Source organism: Cyanistes caeruleus, chromosome 16 (assembly GCF_971803275.1).
Source record: "Cyanistes caeruleus chromosome 16, bCyaCae1.hap1.1, whole genome shotgun sequence".
Taxonomy (NCBI): Eukaryota; Metazoa; Chordata; class Aves; order Passeriformes; family Paridae; genus Cyanistes; species Cyanistes caeruleus.
In genome coordinates, this window is record NC_141716.1 from 12,558,220 (window position 1) to 12,578,749 (window position 20,530).

The following is a 20,530-nucleotide window of genomic DNA, read 5'->3' on the forward strand; positions in this document are numbered from 1 at the left end:
AAATGGATTATTCTAAACCATCTCTCTGTGTGGCTGTCCCATTTGTCAGCTTCCTGCAGGCACATTCCCTGCTTGATGTTTTCATAAACTCCACTCCTTTTCCTTGGCTTCTGGTGATTAATTGTAATGGCAAGTGAAAATATTCCAAAATAAATCTGTTTTCATGGCCCTCTGCAAAGTCCACTCTGAGAGCCCTGTGCAGATGTAGCACTTTGGGAGGAGGTGGGGCAGCACCAGGTGCACATCACACATCAGCCCTGTGGTGTCCACATTTTCAAACCCTGCCCCAACTCTGGCCATGAAGTTGGGAATGCACAGGAAATGCCTCTAAAGTTTTGCTCTGAGGATACAGGTGAGATGAACTCAATTTCTCCTCCTGTTTCCTTGAGAATACTTCCAACTTCCTGCTGTTATTTTGGTAGGGTCTGTATTTTCAAATAAGGAGCAAATTATTATTATTATTATTATTATTATTATTATTATTATTATTATTATTATGTCCAGGAAACCAAAGGAACATAAGGAGAAATAACAGAAATTTTTAGGTTGGAAAAGATCCCAAGATCTAGGAGATTCTAAGATGCAATCCAACCATGAAGGCAACCTTTCCAGGCCTCCCAGTGATCCCATGGAGAGGGAGGTGCCAGCAGCAGCCCCAGAGCTGGGCTGTGACAGAGCAGGGATGAGGCCAAGTCCAGAACTGCTTCCCAATGACCCCCCCTCACCCCTGAATCCTCTACTCCTGGTACCAAGGCTGCTGTTTTCCCTGGAAATGTGTCTTTCCAGCCCAGAAACTCCTCTCCACTGGAGAAGCCCCAGCAGCAGAGCCCTTCTTGCGCTCTGTGGATGCTGCAGGGCAAAGCCTGTGGTGGCCCCTTGGTTTGGGCTCTGCAGCTCTCAGCACCCAGAAGAAGCTCTGCCAACACCTCCTGCTTCTGCTGCATCCTTGCACACTGTCTGATGATCTGAGAGCTTTTCCCAGCCCAAATGAGCTGCAGTGAGCACAGCAAGAGATGAAAATGAACTCCAGTGATGCCTTTTTCCTGCAGGAAGATGAGGATGGGCAAGTCCTTCCTCTGAGGTGCCCTTCAGCCCAACACTGGGACACTGCTGCCGAGCTGGGCTCAGCTTTGTTTTCTCTCCCAAAGTAAAAGACAGGCTGAAACTAGGACAAAACAACAAAGAGGGAGAGACAAAAAGGGAGAGCCTGGGTTTGAATTGACAGAAACCCCAGGAACCGGAGTGCAGCCCAGTAAATATTGGAATGACATTACCTGAGCTTGAGAAAAAATTGACAAATTGTTAGGCTGAATTCCTGTCTCTAGTGGAACTGGAGAGCAACCACCATGGAGATAACGTTATTTCCTTTAATCATTTTCTTTGGCAAGAGAATCAGAAGGAAAAAGCTCCAGAGTGACTCTTATTATATTTTCCCTCCCTCTGCCTTTTCTTTCTGATTCCCTCCATCGTTCCCAGCTCTGTCAAGATTGTGACAAACTTAATTACCAGCAAACAGCAGGAATCCCAGATGACATATCCATGGTTTTTTCTTTCTTCTGACTTCATGAGATCTTTCTGGTCTTTAATGTAGAGTGAATGAGGACGGGGAGCAGATGGTGCTGGTGTCCAATACCAGCAGCATCTGAGCCCTTATCTCCTTGAGATCTTCAGTGTCAGGATGGGATGTGGATAACAAAACCTGAGTGATGAGATTCAGGGGTGGAGGTTCAGAAAACGGGATTGTGCATGACAGGCCCAGATCTGCCATTTGGGGGCTGTCATAGAAACCTGCACTCATTTCAGGGCTGCTCACAGCAGGGACTGCACAGCCCAGGCCTCTTGCTCCAAGCTCCTGGCACCAGGATAAGGCACCTTTGTGCCTCCTGCATCTGTAAATTTGATGCTCGTTGGCTATAAAACAAGAGCTGGGTGAAACATTGTCATTTGCAGGGAGTTTGCTCTAAAACCATGTTTCTAGGGCGTGAAACAGCTCAGGGTGAGGTTCAGTGAATGGTTTTGAGCAAGAAAAAAGATTTAAAAGAAAAATTCCCTAAAATACTTTGAGTATTTTTAAGTGGAGTTTTGCCCTTTGATCTTTTCAAAGGGAATTTTATTGTCTTGCTGTCTTGAAGATGTTTTGGCTGCAGGGGTCTGGAGAGGCTTTTCAGAGTCCTCACCAGTTCTCCAAGTTCAAGAAAATTGTGGCCAGCCAGGTTTTGGCTACCTGTGCTCCCATTGCTGCAGAAGCAGGGAGCCCTTGCCTCCACCCTGCCATCATTATTACTATTATTATTACTATTATTATTACTATTACTATTATTATCATTATTATTATTTTTACTATTTGCTATTACAATATTATGTATATGTTTATGATATTTATTTTTACACCCAGGCAATTCACTGTTTTGCAGGAAATGTCAAGATTTTCCACACAGGCACCTCTTTCCCCTGTGCACCCATCTTGAGAGAGAGAAAATGGTCATGTGCCACTTGACCAAAGCAGGGGCTTTGCAAACACACCAAACACTGGAAGTTTGGTAGAAAGAAGCAGCAAATCTCTTTTTTATCTTAGTTTTATCTTCACCAAACCTTCTCTGAACAACTCTGCACCCCCTTCTGCATTCATTTCCTAAAGCTGGGTATCTCAATGGCTCCTGACTTGCAGAGCAGCTCCTGCTGGTCCAGCTTCTTCTGCCTGCAAGGAAATAAGTTTTCTGCCAGGATTTTTGTTTTTCTGGGGCTCAGAGCATGGCTGGGGCCCTGTGCCAGCTGCACTTCAGTAAATCTCTGCTCTGAGCACGATGCAGCAGGGCTGGGACAGGAGAACGTGGACAGTTTTGGCTTTGGGCTGTTCATCAGCCCAAAGTGATTTAAACTGCAATCCTGCATTCCTGGATCATGAAAAGGCTCATATGGGGATGAGGATTTAGCAGGACTCTGGGTGTGTCTCACTGCCCACCAGTTTGGGCACCGGAACCTCTGGTAAAACCCAAATTTTATGGATATTTGGCACAGCTGAGGCATGTGCCACGTCCAGGCTTCCTAAAGGAAACCCCATTTTGTTATTTACAATTAAACAAAGGCACGAGAGAAAGAGAACCCAAATCAAAAATTATCTCCTAAGCAAAAAAAAAAATACATCATCATATAATTTTATAAAATCCTTTTTTTTTTTTAATTTTATTATTTTTCCTCTGTCTAAAGAGAGTGGGGAGGTTGCAGGAGAAGGTGGTGGGAACCTCTCCTCCCTTGGGCTGTTGAGTGCAGAGTTTATTCCTGCTTTCAGATGAGTCCTCAGGGAGGGCCAGGCCTGCCAAGGGGTGGGAGAAGAGACCATTTGCAAGGGGCATCTTCCAGCAGAATTCCCAAGTGTGACACATTCCTGTCACTTCCTCCTTTGTTCCAGCCTCAGCAGCTGAGTTATATCTTTCTTGAGTGAGGAAGCAGGGAATGGATGGAGGCTGTGCCTGATCAGCAGCAAGGGTTCATTCTTGGAAACACGCAGGGAAGGACTCGGGATGTTCCAGCTCCTCAGGGAACAATTTCTCTGTGGCTGGCTTGGTTTCCTCACACAGAAAACAGCCCTTTTAAAAGGTTGTATTTCTACTGAGTTTTTCCTTTGGGAGCCCTGGGACTTTGCCCTTAACACAGAGGAGAGGATGGTTTAAAATGAGCAGCTCTCCAGCCAAGGGGGCTCTGGGGAGATGCTGCTGAGGGATGGGGAAGTTCAGCATTTTGGGAAAAAAAAAAAGGAAAATATTCCATGCCTTTCCTGGCTGGAATTACTGCAAAGAGAGCAGCTCTTTTTGCCTTGCTACTCCAGAGTGAGCACATGCCATCCCTGTCCTTCCAGGGCATTCCCAGGCTGTCACCTCCTCTGTCAGCTCTCCCCGATGTCCCCAGCCTGACACCTCGGTGTGGCTGGGACTGCCCGAGCTCCCTGCCATGCACTGCCACCCCTGGCTGGATTTATCAGCAAACAGCTCACTCTTTGAGCAACAGCTCAAAAACCAGCTCATTTTGCACTAAAATCAGAACAGTGTCCTGACATTTCTCTGCTTGCTGCCTGCCCTGCCCTGCCCTGCCTGGAGGATTTTGCATCACCCAGTCCTGTGTGTGTGAGCACAGCCCAGACTCAGTTCCACATCAGGGCTGCAAAATACAGATTTCATGGATTAAATAAATGGTTTGGGAGTGTCCCTCTGTGATCCTGGGCTGCTCTGCTCACCCCAACCCAGCTGGGCTGCATGGGGACGTGAAGAAAAGGTCCAGGACAAAGAGGGTGGGAAGGAAGGGAAGGAACAAGCAGAGCATGAGGAATGGAGAGAGCAGAGGCTGAGCACGAGGCAGCCCAGCCTTCCTCAGCAGCTGGATACTGAGCTTTTCTAAACTGCTCATTAATTTTTCACATCACTCTTCAGAGACTCTATTATTGGAGTTGGACTTTCAGCCTGCTGTGTGACAAATCCCTCTCCTGAATTCTTCTGGGAAGGGAGTGAAGAGATCCATCTCTACCCAGGTCTAAGTACACCATATTTCAGAATCTGCTGGAAGTCTCTCCAGTTCTCCTCCTTTTGCTCTCAGGAATGCACAGGGTGGGATTGTTGGAGTGTCTGTGCAGGGCCAGGCCTTGGACTGGATTTTTTTTGTTCCTTCCAGCTCAGGGTATTCCATGATTCTATGAATCCTGAAACAGAGATCTGCTTTGTAAAGCAATTTATGTTCCCAGTTTGGCTTAACTGGATCCACACCTTGATGATGTTCCCTGGATGTCACTCATATTTTTCAGACACATTCCCTTCCCATTACAAGGAATCTGTAGGATTTATGAGGAGCTGCAGTGTGTGGTTTGTTCCATCTCTTCTTAGACTGTCAAACCAGCAGAAAATCTATCACATTTCTTCTGCTTTTCTTCCATATCAACAGTACTTTAAGAAAGAACATCAAGTGGAAATTAAAGAAGTTTAGTTATAAAACTCATAGGGAAGCACCAACAGGAAAGATCAAAAAAGCAGAGAACAAAGAAGGCAGAAATAAAATAGTCTGACAAACATTAGAATCGATATTAAAAGGGGAGAGAAGAAGTACAAAAGGCTCAAAAAAGCCCCACAGAAACTGTGTAAAAAAGCAATGCCTGGCTTTAGAAATGAGAAATGCAAGGAATGTAACAAATGATTTCAGATCTGATCCTATCAGAGAGAAATCTGATTTCAAAAAAAAAAAGCAGCAGCTATAGAGACAGTTTGATAAAAGGCTGTACAATAAAAGATTTGAAAATTGCATCTTCTGACTACTTTAGAGAATGGCAAAAGAAAGGGATACATATTAAAATACACTAATGCTGCAACATCGAATACAAAATGTTCTGTTAGTGGGAAAAAAAGGTGTTTTGACAAGTGTAGAGATTTACCAGCAATCACAGTGACCCCATCAATAAAAAAAAAAGGCACTGAAAGAATAATTTTTAAATAGCTCCAGCAACTGACTGGGAAGAGCATGGAAGCAAACAGCTCACAATTATTTCTGTGGCTGGAAAAAGATCAAACCTTATTTCAGGGCTATTTTTACGGGAGGCAAAGTAGGGCAGCCCTATCCCACTGCTCGGGATAAAAATGCAAACAAAGGCTCCTTGAGAGCACCACTGGGATAAAACCCCAGCAGCTCGTGGGCTGTGAGCCCCAGATCCATGGCACACAGGCATTTCTGGAAAAGTCTGCAGTCCCAGTGATCCCAGTGAACAGGGAGAGGAGCTCCAGGCCATGGCTCACCACTGCCAGGAGCTCGGAGCCTCCAGGGCCTCAGAAAGATTTATAGAAATGCACATTCTCCTCTCAGAGCATCCTGCCACAAAGCCAGGGCAGCACCAGCTTGGAAATGGGGCTGATGGAAAATCCCCCTTTGGAGCTGAAGGCATCACTCTAAAGTCAGCTCTAACATCTGTGACTTCTGCCCTCAAAAATCCAAACCACTAAAAAAAGGCAATGAAAAAGCTGCTGGGAAATGGGGAAGCAATATGTGAGTGTTACATGCAAGTCACCTCTGATTGCAGCGGGGTTATCCCATAATATTCCCACATTTATAAGTTATCTCAGCTCCCTGCCACCGTGTAGCCATGTAAGATTGGATGTTTATTTGCAGAACCAAGCATTAAAGCTGTTTTAGCCCTCAGGCCGCCAGGTCTGAAATTCAAATGCAGAATAGCTGAGCTGGCGCACAGGCTGCTGCTTCCATCCCCACCACATTCCCAAAAACTTCCTGGGATCCAGCAAGGAATGCCTGGCACTGGAGTTCCAGCCAAGGGCACAGGGAATGGCTGTGACCCATCCTGACCCTGATGGCATTAAATTTCAAATTGAACCATGGAGAAGTGAATCTCCCAGCTGCACTCCAGCGGTGGCAGCACATCCCGAGTGTTCTGTGGGCATTCCGAGCCTCAGGGTTTGGGCTGGGAGCTGGAATCCCACTGGAAACCTGCACTGGGACACACACAATCAGTGACTCCCATCCCTGGTCTCTCCCTGCCAAGGGGCATGGCACAGATTATCCCCTGTGGAATGATGTTTCCAGGGCTCTACATTTCATCCTCATCCTCCCGTGAAAGCCTCAAGGCGTGGGGAAAAGAGGTTTCCCTTTGGGATCAGCCAGTGGTACAGTTCAGACAATAATGGTCAGGTGATTGTCAAAAAATAAAGACAATAAACAGGAGGATTCAAAACACCCAAATGCCCCAACCATTCTTATCCATCTCCTGCAGTTCCTGGGACTCTCTTCTGCCTGGAAGAAGCATCCCACACTCTCCATGGCCTGTGAGCCATGGCAGTGACCAGGGGTGAAGGGAACAGGGATTTTTTGGGGGTTTAGCACGATTTGTGCCCAGGGGAATAAGCGAGAGAAGACCCCAACCCAAAGCAGTTGGAAACACCACGGGTGGGAGGTGAAGATCATCACACCTGAGTTACCCACTCACCTCTGGGGCAAAGCCCAGGAGTTCAGGGACAGCTTTTACAATTAAAAACATAAATATCCACACACACACAAGAAACTTTAGTTAATAATGTGCTTTCTGAGCTTTTCCTTCTCATTTGAGTTATATTTTTTATTCTGTAGATGATGAGCTGAGGGTGCTGTTCTGCCCAGAGAGAGGTTCCTTGAGTGGGATCATCTCACTGGTGGTGCCAGGCACTCCAGAAATTTCGGTGGGAAATGAGGGGTCATGCAGGACTGGAATAAATTTCTCAAAACTCTATCATGATGTCAGCCAAAAAGGAAAAATTGTAATTTCTGTGGGTAAATGATACTCAGCTGGATCAATTGTTATTTCACATTGCAGAGTAACTGTCTCCTTTGGGTGTTTAAATTGTGCTTTCTGCATCCATTACTAAATTTCAACCAGATCTTAGAGAGCACGAAAAAGGTTTCAAAGGTAATTAAATTCTTACAAAATGTTTAAAAATAGGCAGCTGGCTAAGAGACAGGCAGGGGAAACATCCTAAATGATGGAGACATCGCTGTGTGAGCTGGGAGCACAGCAGCCAGCGGAGGATTGGGTGGGGAGTGTCCAGATCCCAGGGGAAGCTCAGCCAGGAGCTGGAATCAGTCCAGGGCCCCAGCGTGTGGGGACAGCGTGGGGACACACAGGACTGAGATCCTCCTCAAGTGCTCCACAGCCTCTGCAGCATCAGGCCTTGATGCCAGAGAACTTCTGGCCTTACCCCACCTTCTGCAAGAGCCTGGAGAGGTTTTTGCTGCTGTTGAGAACAGGAGTTGGTGCATGCAGTCACCACAGGAAGGGTGGTCTAGCAGTGCATGTTATTTATTCATGGTCTGGAGCTGCCCTGGGCCCTGGAGAGGCGCCATCCTCTGCTCTTTTCAATGCATCTCATTTTATTTATGTTTGTAAACAATTCTTTTCTGGGCCCTTTCCCCCATAACTCCCAGTGAAAATTCAACAGGGAGTCTCAAAAAACTGGAAATGCACGTTTCCCAGAAATACGAATTTTTAGTGATTGTTTCTGGGTATTTAAAATAACTGTGGCCTGGGTTGTAATTATTCAGCATTGCCCCATCCCTGCAAGAGTCCAAGGCCAGTTTGGAGCGGGGTTGGAGAACCCTGGGATAGTGGAAGGTGCCCTTTTAGGGAAGCTGGAATAAGATGAGCTTTAAGGTTTCCTTCCAGCCCAAACCATTCATAGATTTTATGATTCAAGGGAGGTGTGAAATGAGTTTCCTACTTCCCCTGTACAATATTCCATCTTTAAATGCAAGAGGTAAAGCACAAAGGCTTTACTCATGTCCTTCCTGCCCTGCCTCATCCCTGCTGTCCCCAGGGATGTCACTGGCAGGAAAGCTTTTCCTGGTGGGTGATGCTGCCCCTCAGGTGGGGCTGTGTCCACAAGGACAATCTCTGGGCCACTGGGGGATTTGCAGGGAGCCTCAAGGTCCCCACAGCTCCCTGGTCAAAGCTCCTCAGCCTTTGCTAATACAGCAAAAAAATGGCCCCAGTGTCCTTCCTAGTTTTATTTTCTTTCCCAGCCAAGCTGCCCGCTCCTTGGATTTGGATTCCTTCAGCTGCACAGAAGGGCACGTGATTTATTGAAATTGGAAAGCTTGCAGACAAAAAAAGGCTGTGAAATTATTTTGTATCTGACACAATCATTAGTGGTATTATTTCTTTTGGAGCTGGGAAGGACACTTATAAAACATCTAACAAGCTGCTAAGGAGATTGCCTAAAGCAGTGATTTTCAAAATGTGCTGCTGGAGCCCATTCTTTGTGCTCTGCACATATATCAAGCTCCAGTTTCTTTTTATGGAAAGGACTTCGAATAATATTTCTGAGGGCTGTTTATGACAGTTTGCTGGTCACCCTCTTCAAATATATGCCACCTGCTGATGGCTTGATATGGAGATGTCTGAAAGAGGCCAGGGCACTCTAAACAAGTGTGTTGTGGGGCAGAGGGGCACCCAGAGCTCCTCTTCTGCTTTGTGACTCCCTCTGTGCACGTGCACCATGCCAATCCTCCAATTCCAATACTGAGCCCAGGATCATTCTCTAAGGATGCTGTTGGAGGGGTGTGGATGGTGTCCTCTGGGTCTCCACTTTGCCTGCTGCAGCCAGAACTTGTCCAGCAGTCCAGCCTGCTTGGATAGCTTGGTCCAGCCGATGGTCTGGATACAGGGGGTGCTGGTGGAAGGCACCTTCTGGGGGGACAGACATAAAATCATCACAGAATGGGTTGGAAGGACCTTAAATCCCATCCAGTGCCACCCCTGCCATGGCAGGGACACCTTCCACTGTCCCAGGCTGCTCCAAGCCCTGTCCAGCCTGGCCTTGGGCACTTCCAGGGATCCAGGGGCAGCCACAGCTGCTCTGGGCACCCTGTGCCAGGGCCTGCCCACCCTCACAGGGAAGAAATTCTTCCCAATGCCCAATCCAAATCACCTCCCTTTCAGTTTGAAGCTGTTCCCCTTGCCCTGTCACTCCAGGCCCTTGTCTTTCCATCTTTCCTGTTGACTCCTTCAGGCACTGCAAGGCTGTGATTAGATCACCCCAGAGCTTTCTCTTTTCCAGGCTGAACAACCCCAACTCCCCCAGCCTTTCCTGACAGCAGAGCTGCTCCATCCCTCTGATCACCTCAGTGCCTGTCTGGAGCCACTCCAGAAGGTTCCATGCCCTTGCTGGATGTGTTTCCTATCTGGAGGAGGAGCAGGATGGGCTGGAGAGCAGAGCCCAGCCTGACCCCTGGCAGCTCTGCTCTCACCTGGACTGGAGCTCCTGCATGAGAACTCTGCCACGTCAGAGACTGGCTGTGCCTCCTCCTCCCAGAGGGGAGAAAATCCAAGGATTTGGCAACTTGTGCTGGCCAGATCTGCTCTGGGAAACTCTTATTTCCCTGGCTGAGGGGCTGTGACTCGAGCAGGATGTGGTGAGTGTGGAGTTTATTAGCAGTGCCCCCAGCTCTCCCCTGGCACTTTGCATCAGCTGATCCCAAAGCCTGTTGTGGAAAAAGGTCACCATCGTGGACACCATTTTAAAGCTGAGACACAAACCCCAGCAGCCTCAGACAAAGTCACCCCACAGGCAGCTGGCAGGGCTGCACACTCAGTCCCACAGTCCTGAAACCCAGCCCAGGGCTCCAGCCCTCCCATTCCCATCACCAGCACTGGGATGGACACTTCAGTTGCTGTCAGCTGGCTGAGGGTGGCTGGAAGGAGCTGTTGTCATGGATACAGCATCCACAGGCTGTGTCCACAGGAGCTCTGTGGGCTTCAGACACCTGAGCAGCCATCAGCACAGGAAGGGTGGTTAATTCCCAGCCTGGCACCTCTGGACCCACCCAGCTGGTGCTCACCAACCTCTCCAGCACCAACAGCTGCCAGGACCTGCTGGAGTCACCTCCATCCATCCTGGAATCCAAATTGCAGGATTTACACACAGCTGGTGCCCTTCCAGCACCACAGCACCTCTCATTCCCTGCCTTGGGGGTGTCTTTCCTCCAAAACAGGTGGAGAGAGACACCCCAGCCACACACACACACAGGCATCCCCTGCAGGTGAGAACCAACCTGTAACGCTGAGAACTCAGCTGAGATTGTCTGGATTATGGGGAAAAAGTGCAGCCAAAGCCTGTTTTGGCCTCTTCCCATGCACTTTTTCTTTCATAGGATCATGGAATATCCTCAGCTGGAAGGGACCCACAAGGATCATGGAGCACAGCTCCTGAACAGACACCCCAACAACCCCACCCTGAACATCCCTGAGAGCATTGTCCAAACACTCCTGGAGCTCTGGCAGCCTCGGGGCCTGGCTTGTGCTGTGCTGATAAGCCAGAGGAAGCTCGTTCTCTGGAATATGGTAGCTCCCATTTCAGCAGGTTGAAAATCCAATTTCCCATGTAAACATCCTCAGAAGATGGAATCAGAATCATGGGATCATGGAATTATTAAGGTTGGAGAAGGCACTTAAATCATGAAGTCCAACCATTCCCCCAGCTCTGCCACCAAACCATGTCCCCAGGCTCTACACCCACAGGATTTTTGTGCATTTCCAGGGATGGTGAAGCCACCAGTGCCCTGGACAGCTGTTCTAATGCCTGACCACCCTTTGGGTGAGGAATTTTTTCCCAATATCCACCCTAAACCCCTCCTGGTGAAACTCAAGGCTGTTGCTGCTGCAGGCAGAGGGGACTGCCTGGACATCTCAGGCCACCTTTTTGTCCCTGTATGAGGTGACAACCAATATGAGCTTGCTCATCCAAAGGCTTCCAGGAGCAGTGAGACTGAGCTGTGGGAGCTCTGTGCAGGGGGGTGACACCTTCCAGGGTTGCTGCTGTCACAGCCTAAAGCAGAAAGATGAACCTTGAGGCAAAGCACAACCACTGCTCCCCCCTCCAGGGCTGGTGGATCCTCCTCCAGGACCTCAGCACTGCTCCAGGGCTTGTCTGGAGGACAGGAGGTGCTTGGAGGGGTTTTCTCCTCTCTTATAGCACAGACCCCAGGGAACACACAGAAACATTTCACTGATCACTCTCCTGGCCTCTGCTATGGGGATAGTGAGCTCTGATAACAGAGCTGATAGCAGACAGTGTGTCAGAACCCCCAGATTTCCTGGGTGAGCCTCCAGCAGCGAGCTTGCAGCAGCTCCATGGCCATTAAAACAGGTTTCTTTGGCAGCCCCACAATCAGCCAGGCTCAGCACATACAAAACTGCTTGGGACTGTGATCTTTGTGCAGCCAGGCCATTCCAAAGTGGTTTTTTTTTTCCTTTTTCTAACAGTGAGTTTACCATTAGATGTGCCTGAGAAAGCACACTTAATGCCATCTATTTAGTGTAGGAATTATGATCTTTGGTACTGTCTGCCATCAGAAAACCCATTTTAATAAACAAATAAAAACCTCAATTACTTGCAATGTTCAGAATCCAGGGAGATTCAGAATCTAAAAGGAGAGCTGTAGACAACAGGTCAGAGAGCTCTGAACATGCTTGGCAAAGGATTGTAGCACCTCAGACAAATTTAGGAATTAAGTTGCCCTTAAATAACCCAAAATCTTACTGCTCATCCCTAATCTAGGAGCATAATTAATCATTAAATATCATTTATGCAGGAATAGGAAACTGCTTTCACACATTCCCATACTCACTGCTGATGAAGTGAAGATCTCCAAGTGAAGCTACTGCCCCCAGGACAAGGTGTGCCAGCCTAACCCAGAGGAATTAATGAGCTCCAGCAGGGCCCATTTCAGCCCCATTCCCCTCTAATTGCCCAGGACAGGGCTGGGCTCCCTCCTGCTGCTCCCCAGAGCTGAGGCTCCTGCCCTGCCCCATCCCAGCCACTATAAAAAGGCAGGAGGGGCTGATGGAGCATGGTGGGTGCTTGGTTCTTCCTTGCTGCTGGTCTGTTCACCTCTAACAGGTTAAAAAAAAAGGTACTGTTCTGGAATATTCACGTGTTGGGGTGTTATAGCAGCCCCCTGAGCTGTGTTTTCTCCCAGTTCTGCTGTTGTTGTTTCTTTTATTCAAGAATTTCTTAAAGCCTTGGTAGGAAGGTGATTCTTTTTCTGTGTTTCTAAAAACAGAGGCTGGGCAAAATTAAGAGACTGAAAAAGCAATTCTATATATTTAAGGGCATCCAGGTGCATTTCTGGTGGACAAAGCCTCTTAGGGGCTGCACCCAAAATGGACCAGGGGTCATGGGGGTTTCACACTTTTATAAGTTTGGTTCATTTGCACATTGGGGGTTAATATTCCAATTCCAGCTTCAGGTAATGAAGTCATTTACCCCAAGTTTGCTCCCTCAACTCCCTTTTGTTTCCATCTCTCAGGCCTGAGGCAGTGAGGTGTCCTTGATTGCCAGGCCTGGAGAGGAATTGTTGTGTCTGCCCAAACTGGGAAAGCAGCAGCTCCCAGTGTGTGTGGAGTTTAGAGTTATACACTGAGAACTGCAGGGTCACAAATAGATGGAAAATATAACAGCTAAAATCCTAAGGAGTCAGAGGAAGGAAGTACCCTGTGCCTCTCCTAAACATATTAATAATGTTTGGCCTCTAGGGTGAGGAAAGAATGTTCTCCTTGTTCCTTTGATTATCACAAACCACCTGGAATTTAAACTTGAAACCAGGAAGATTTGCAAGAGGCACAGAGCCCTTCCTATGAGGCCATTTTGGGATTTCCCCTGAACAGGCACTAAAGGAACTTCTCTCTTTTATGACTTCAGAGTGTCCCTTTGGAAGGGGAGCTCTTTCCTAAAGCCTCGGTGTTCTTTGCATTCCAGCTGCCATGGCCTCTGCTGTGCCCGACAAGGAGGAGGTGGCCCAGAGCTCTCTGGAGGAGGAGGTTGGTGCTCCCTGTGGGATGTGAGGAGTGGCAGCTCCTGGCTGCAGGGTGAGGAGGTCCTGCTGTGGCTGAGGGGAGCTGAGCCCCAAAAATGGGAGTTTCCTCTGCTCAGGCTGTGCCCTGCAGCTTCTGGGTGACAACCCAGACAAAGATGTGGACCTAAAGTCCCTGTAGCCTCTTAGACTCAGCAAAATTCCCTGGTTCTTGGCTAGGAAAGTCTCTAACTCAAGGCCCTGGCTCCTGGCAAGCAGTGCTCCCAGGGAAAGACTCCAATGCCTCAGCCTCCCTGAGACCTGCTGCTCTTGCTCTGCTCTGGGACCAGCAGCATCCTTGCAGGCAAGGGTGATGTCTGTCAGCTTAAAACCAGCTCAGTCCTGGCTGGTGGAGCTCTTCTTGTCATGTTGGCTTGTCAGAGAACCATTCCAGATGAAGTGGAGATGGGTGTGTGGCAGAAGAGCTGAGGTTGCCCCCAAACTTGGTTGCTCTTTGTGCTAGAGGAACATTTTCCTGGGGTGGACCATCATTAATGGCAAAGCTCCCCAGCTTGTGTCACAGCTGAGTTATGGATTTAATTGTGTGAGCAAGGCAAGAGTTTCTCCCTGAGGTGGGCCAGGTGATTTGGTGACAATTCCTCCCAAGCAGGGAGTTTCAGGGCAGAACTGCTCAGGGCCGTGTTTGGAGCTTCATGGCTGCACTTTGCTTTGCTCTTCCAGGCTGTGGTGAAGGAGGTGGCCAGTCTGAGCCTGGTGGGCTCTGCCTGTGATGTGGTTTCTGCAGCTTATGCCTCCAGCAAGGAGAGCCACCCCTACGTGAGGTCTGTGTGCGCTGCTGCGGAGAAGGGAGCGCAGAGCGTGAGCGAGGCCACGGCCAGCTGCGTGCAGCCAGTGCTGGCCACCCTGGAGCCCCACGGTAAATCCCTGGGGAAGGCCATGGGAGGGACTCTCCAGCTCCTTCCACACCTGGGAGGAGTCCTGGGGTGAGGAAATGCACCTTTCCATTGCCACAGTGAAAGGACAACTCCTGGCTTATAAATGAGGCTACAGCTGGGCCCCAATCCCAGCAGTGAGACGGAGAATCAGACATTGACTGTGATGCGGGCTTTCCTAAAACTGATTTTTGCAAGGTAGAACTTGAGGTGTAATTGCAGAAAACCACATTTTGACACGTTTTTGGTTCTCTCTTCAGTTGCTGCAGTGAGTGAGTATGCTTCCAAGGGTTTGGATAAACTGGGGGAGAAGCTGTCACTCCTTCAAAAGCCAGTGGAGCAGGTAAGAAATAAAGGCTGTGCTGTCCCTGGCAGGCAGAGGGGCCTGGCTCTTGTGGGATTTCTCAGCTAGGGAGTGATGCAGGCTCACACACCTGAGTGTGTGATGTGAGCTCCTAGCAGAGTAAACAACTGACTGTGCTGTTTGTCCTCTTGGTGCAGTTCAGAATTTCAGAACCCACTCCAATATCTACCATTCCTCCTGTTCCCCAGATCCTCTCTGGCACAAAGGAGCTGGTGTCATCCAGCGTGGCTGAGGTGAAGGAGGCTGTGAGCAGCAGAGTGCTGCAGGCCCTGGATGTCAGCAGGGAGGCTCTGCAGAGCAGTGAGGGGGCTGCAGGACCCGCTCTGACCAGCACTGCTGGGCTGGTTCTGGAGCCTGGAGCGGGTGTGTGTGGAGCAGAGGTGATGGGGACAGCACAAGGTGACTCCCTCCCTCTTGGAAATGAGGAGCTAGGTAAGGAAAGGGGGATGTGCCTGTGGAAGTGGGAACTATTGGGGATGGTCAGCCCCATTCATCACCCTGCTACTCTGGAGTGGGCCTAATGGGAAGAGAATCCCAGAATGGTTTGTGGTGGAAGGCACCTTAAAGCTCATTTTGGGTTTCTCACCTTGGGCAGGGACACCTTCCACCAGCCCAGGCTGCTCCAAGCCCCATCCAGCCTGGCCTTGGACACTGTCAGGGATCCAGGGGCAGCCCCAGCTGCTCTGGGCACCCTGTGCCAGGGCCCCACTGGGGGGTACCTGGCTGCCAGTCTGGGATCTCCTGGGCCTGTTGCTGTGCCATCTGTGCTCAGGCCCTGTCTCTGTCCCCAGCCCAGCTGGCAGTGTGTGAGGAGGGCACAGAGGCGCTGCCCCTGGAGCAGCAGCGGGAGCAGAGGAGGTACTTTGTGCGCCTGGGCTCTCTCTCGGAGGAACTTCGCCTCCTTGCCCACCTGCATGCCACAGCCAGGATCCAGCAGGTCTGGCAGGGCATGCAGAGGCCCCTGGCACAGCTCCACTGCATCCTCGAGCTGGTAGGTAGAGCCCAGCCCCTGAAAAGATGGGACTAAAGCCCTGGTCTTGTCTCAGCTTCATTGCTGTGCTGAGGAGCTTTGCGGTTCCCCAGCTGATCTGTCTGTCCTGGCACTCTGATCTTCCCCTGCCACAGATTGAGGCGTTTAAGCAAGGATTTAATCAAAAGCTTCAGGAGGGACAGGAGAAACTACACCAGATGTGGCTGGACTGGAGTAGGAAGTATCTCAAAGAGAGTGGAGATGAAAGCTCTGCGGAGCCAGAGGTACCTTCCTGGGGAGGGAGGTAAAGGGCTCTGGGCATCCCCTGCATTTTAACTTTTAAATAACTCATTCCTGATCGTGTCCTTCCTGCCTCCTCCCAGGAGCTGGAGAGTCTGACCCTGCTGATGGCACGCAGGGTCACGCAGCAGCTGCACCTCACCTGCTGCAGGGTGGTGGCAGCCGTGCAGGGCCTTCCCTGCAGCCTGCAGGACAAGCTGAAATGGGCTCCTGCTGCCACCAAGGAGCTGCATGCTGCCTTCTCACTGGCAAACTCCTTCCAGGATTTGTCCAGCGGTGTCTTGAGCCAGAGCCAGAGGGAGCTGGCTGTGATCCAGGAGTACATGGAGGAGCTGCTGCATTACCTGAAGAACAACACTCCTCTGTCCTGGCTGGTGGGACCCTTCTCCCCCAGAGAGGAGGAGGAGGAGGAGGATCAATCCTCTCAGGAGGAAGAGGCAGCAGGAGCTGGGCATCTGGAAACCTCCAGCACCCCCATGTGAAGGATAAAACAATATTTGCTGTTGGCATTAAACCCTCAGAAAGTGTAAAGAATTGTCATCCTGAAAGCTGCTTGTACTGGGTCATAACTGCTTAAAATAAAACTGCTGCATACAAAAACCCTGTCTCTGGTCTCTCTTGGACAAAGCCTGGGAGCAGTGGGTGTGAAGTGTGCTCTTCCCACCTCTTCCCTGATGGAATTGCACTGTGGGCTCAGGGATGCAGGAACAGCAGCCGGTGGTACAGGAAGGATCACAGCTGTGAGCCCTGCTGATGTCCTGGGAAGTCTTAATTCCTTCTCTCTCCCCAGAGGTAACTGTGTGCCCTGCTGGCACTGCCCTGTTCTTGGGGGAGCTGTCAGAGCCCTGGCATCCCTTGGCACTGCTCCTCCAAGGCCAAATTCTCCTGCTGTGTTTATCTGCTGCTGCCTGGAGCGGGTTTGTTTGGTGGGATGGAAGGTGTGGGAGCAGCTGCCCAGGGAGGCAGCAGGGTCTGGGTGAAATCCTTGCTGCCCTCTCCCCTCCAGGGTTTCTGGGGAGTTCAGAGCTCTTCCATCTCCCTTTGGAAGAGGCTGGGGAGCCCAATGCCTTCAGCCTGGCCAGGCAATGCTGTGGGTTGGGCTGATGGAGCAGGTGCCTGTGGGACTTTGAGAAGAAAAGCTCTGCTCCTGGCTCTCCATCCTTCTGTCTTTAAGACCAAAAGTGGAATCTGCTCTCATGTGAGTACTGCTTTTTTCCAAAGTTATTATTTTTTATTTAAAGTCTTTTTTTTTTTAACATAATTGAAGTTTTTTATTTAAAAGTTTTTTTTTTATTTAAAGATACCTAAATTTGTTTCATGGCAGGGGTCAGAAAGAGGGACTGGGGATGTTTTTGTGGATGATGAATACAGGCTTGAAGAGCTGGAACTTCCTCCCCTCTCACGTAAGAGTGTCCCCTTTTCCAGCAGCATCCTCATCCTCCAGCCCTGTGTGTGAAGGCTTTGTGCTGAGGCAGCAGTGTGTGGGCTCTGGGGCTGGGCAGCAATTATTCCTTCATGCAGCACAGCCCCCTCATGGAGGGGAGGATTGGATCCAGATTCCCTGAGCTCAGCATGTACCAAACAAGGGTCTTCCTCTTGTAGCAAACAGTTTGTGTTGAAGGCAAAATCATCAGGCAGTTTCATTTGCCAGGCCAAGGTGTTGCTGAGATGTGAGAGAGAAATTGCAGGGGGCATCCCTGTGAGCTCTCAGCTGCAGAGGGAATTCTCCCTGGAAAAAAGCTCAGCAGTTCTGCCTCCTGTAGCTCCTGCTGAACTTGGGGAGTGGGAATTGGGAATATTGCAGCCAGTCCTGCTGCTTGGTGGGAATAAACTGTGTGTTGTCTTCTTAATAGCAAAGTTGTGTCTTACTTCTAGGAATGCCTGAAATGTAAACTTGCCTGATTATAAAAGTGATTTTTAAAGGAATAGCTGGGTGTTCCTGCACTTGGTATTGATTTGTCAGTTCAGCACATCTGAGCTATGCTAACATAGTGCTTAGCCCAGCAAATCCTGCTGCTCCTGCCCATGGATCAGTGGGATGTGCTCTTGCATGGTCATTAAATCCCTTTACAGAGAATATTCCTGGCTGCCTGTGCCCACAGCTCCTGGGATGCTCTGGGAACTCCAGTCCTGTGTGTGGCCAGAACCTCCCTGTGCTGGAGGGATGAACAGCCCAGGAAAGCTAAAAAAGCCTCAAAAAAGGCTACAGAGACTGTAGCAGAAGAGCTACCATGGGCTGAAATGACCTTCCTGTGGCAGCTCCTAAAGCTCTGCTTGAAAAGAGGAGGCTCCTCAAGCAGAGTTTGAGGATTGGAAGCCTCTCCCTCTTTCACTTTTTAACATCCCAAGATTCAGGGAGGCATGGAAACTTCTTACACCAAGCTAGAAGGGAGAAGTCTGAGCAGCTGCACATGGGAATAGTTTGACTTTTTTATTTGAGCTGCTCTCATCCATGCTGCAGAAACAGCAGGGGATAGAGGTGGGGAGAAGCTGGGAATGATGAATGGACTGGCTTCCTGCAGTGTTTAGGGCTGCAGCTCCTCTGAGCTCTGGGAAAGTATCCAGGTTGTTCTTCATTGTCTCCAAGCTTGTCTGATTATCCATGCTTGTTTTGAGTAGTTTTGGATAGAAATGAGAAATGTGTTGGTAATGTGACAACCCTAAGCAAACACCTTGGCAGGGAAGATGTGCCTTGAGGCATCTCCTCTGGCTCTCAGCAGCCCTGGGGATGATGCTGCAGGGCTCCTTGATTCTGGTCATTATTGCCCTGGTGCTTGTGTCTCACCCTCCCCTGCTGCTGCTGTGCCCCTGTGCCAGCTCACCTCTGGGCTGATTTCAACTTTAAATGCACTCACAGGGGGCACTTGCTTCTTCTTCCACTTTTGGTGGGTGCCACCACATCCCTCTGCCGGTTTTCTTAACACTTCAATGATTTCACTCTCACATCCACGTCCTGCTGCTGTTCTTCCTCCCAGCCCTGCTGCTCTCTGCCCCAGTGCCTGACCTGTGGGTCAGAGCCTGAGTGTGCTGCTGCTGCCTCCAGGCCTCCTTGGGCACCGCTCCAGCAGGCTGACACTTTTATCAGTGAAATTAGGAGGCATTAACCAACCTGTCTCCCTGTTTTCCTGCCTGGCAGAGGGAAGGGCTTAAGGAGAGTTTCCCAAGCAGCTTTGTTAAGGCAATAGGTTGGGAAAGTGAAGCTCTCAGCAAGTGCTGGAAGGCAAAAGCTCTGTAGTTGCTTGCAAGGGGCTTCATTTCCCCTTCTCCTTTTCATGTTTCCTGTCACTCTTGGATATTGTCATCCCTTCTCCAGAGCTGTGTTATTGCTTGCTGCAAAATACACCGAGTATATAAAAGGTTTGAGGCCTCCCTGAAGGGCTGCTCGGGGAGCTGAGTGAGGCCCTGCACAGCCAGGAGCTGTCTGGCTCCAGCTTCTCTGTCACCCTGAGTTCTTGGGATTGGGAAAATTCAAGATGCTCAGAGCTCACAGGAATTCATTTGGAATGGGATGGGTTGAAGTGGCTGTGGCTGGTCAGTGTGGGAGCAAAATCAGATTGTGGTGGCTGATGTGGGCAGGCAGGAGCTCAGTTCTGCTGCTTTGCACTTGGCTCTGTGCTTTCCTTGTGTCCCCTCTCCTACTGCAGCTTCCCTTGTATTAGAGCAAGCCAAGTGTTCCAGCTGTAATAAATGGAATTGATTCATGCTAACTAAATTGTAATTATTTGGAAAGTTATTATTAGAAGCAACCAAAAGAATCAGTGTTACAAAGCAGATGTACCCTTTTACAGATGTTACATGTTAAAATCGAGGTACAGGATGTAGTTTGGAAGGTAAGTGATGTTCCAAGTTGTAAACGACCTTGAGATGGACAAAATTGGAACAACTTTAAGCATAGGGCATGAAAATTATTAAATATAAGATTAATTAGTAGATTTACATAACACAACACTTAGTACACAAGTGCAAACCTGTAAGGTTATCCAAAGGACAGTGAGGAAGAGGAGAAGCCTTTGCCAAAATACCCCAAAAGAAGACTGAAGACCCCCTAACAACAAGTGAGGCATGGGCCGTGAAGAAAAGTGATGCAAAGTCAGAAAAATCAGAAACAGGAGGAAACTTACAGGTAACATTAATGAATATGTATAAACACACAGTATATAAGTTTAGCTTGAAGTGCTTTGGTGAGGTGGGGTGAGAAGCCCTCCCTGTACCCTGATCAGTTTTGCTTATGCTTTAATCACACTTAATTACTGGCAAATTATATCTATAAATTGTAGTTTTTATTCAATTGTATTCTTTTACTAAATTGTATTCTTTTATACTAAGTCACTATTCAATTCACTAAATTTTATTCATTTATAACTAAACTGCTGTTAACTCAAAGGACCAGTTGTCAAAATTCTAAGTTCATTTATAACGCAGGGCAGGGGAGAGAGCCCTGGAGGGATTTCCCTGCTCTCTGTGCCAGCCTGCAGTGGCCAGGTGAGATCAGTGTGGGTTTGGGAGCCCCAGAGGACACAGATCCTGGCAGTGCCATCACTTTGGGTGCCCTGCTCTCCCATTGAAGCATTCCAATGCTTTTCCAGCCAGAATCTCTGCTGCTGGCAGCATTCAGCTCTTGCCCTATTCAGGTGCTTG

At 49.2% G+C, this 20,530-nt stretch overlaps 1 protein-coding gene and 1 long non-coding RNA gene across 5 annotated transcripts in view; both read left to right on the forward strand.

Moving 5' to 3' along the window:
• Positions 1-10,485: 10,485 nt before the first annotated feature.
• LOC111938311 (perilipin-3-like) lies at positions 10,486-16,492 on the forward strand. 4 transcript variants are annotated; one of them, XM_086852607.1, is made up of 8 exons: positions 10,486-10,554; positions 13,272-13,333; positions 14,047-14,242; positions 14,519-14,601; positions 14,811-15,054; positions 15,414-15,613; positions 15,748-15,876; positions 15,976-16,492. In XM_086852607.1, exons 2-8 carry the CDS (start codon positions 13,277-13,279, stop codon positions 16,372-16,374), a joined length of 1,308 nt encoding a protein of 435 aa, XP_086708733.1. In that variant the 5' UTR covers positions 10,486-10,554; positions 13,272-13,276; the 3' UTR covers positions 16,375-16,492. The 4 variants fall into 4 exon arrangements, with proteins under 4 accessions (XP_086708733.1, XP_086708734.1, XP_086708732.1 ...); XM_086852608.1 differs by lacking the exon at positions 10,486-10,554 and adding an exon at positions 12,114-12,426 and having other exon boundaries at positions 13,272-13,337; positions 16,156-16,492; XM_086852606.1 differs by lacking the exon at positions 10,486-10,554 and adding an exon at positions 12,190-12,426 and having other exon boundaries at positions 13,272-13,337.
• A 287-nt stretch (positions 16,493-16,779) lies between these two features.
• The window catches only part of LOC111938310 (uncharacterized), a 32,689-nt gene continuing 28,938 nt past the window's right edge, over positions 16,780-20,530 (forward strand). Inside the window, exon 1 of the long non-coding RNA XR_002868936.2 lies at positions 16,780-17,090. This is a non-coding gene — a long non-coding RNA (uncharacterized LOC111938310). The remainder of the gene's footprint in view (positions 17,091-20,530) is intronic.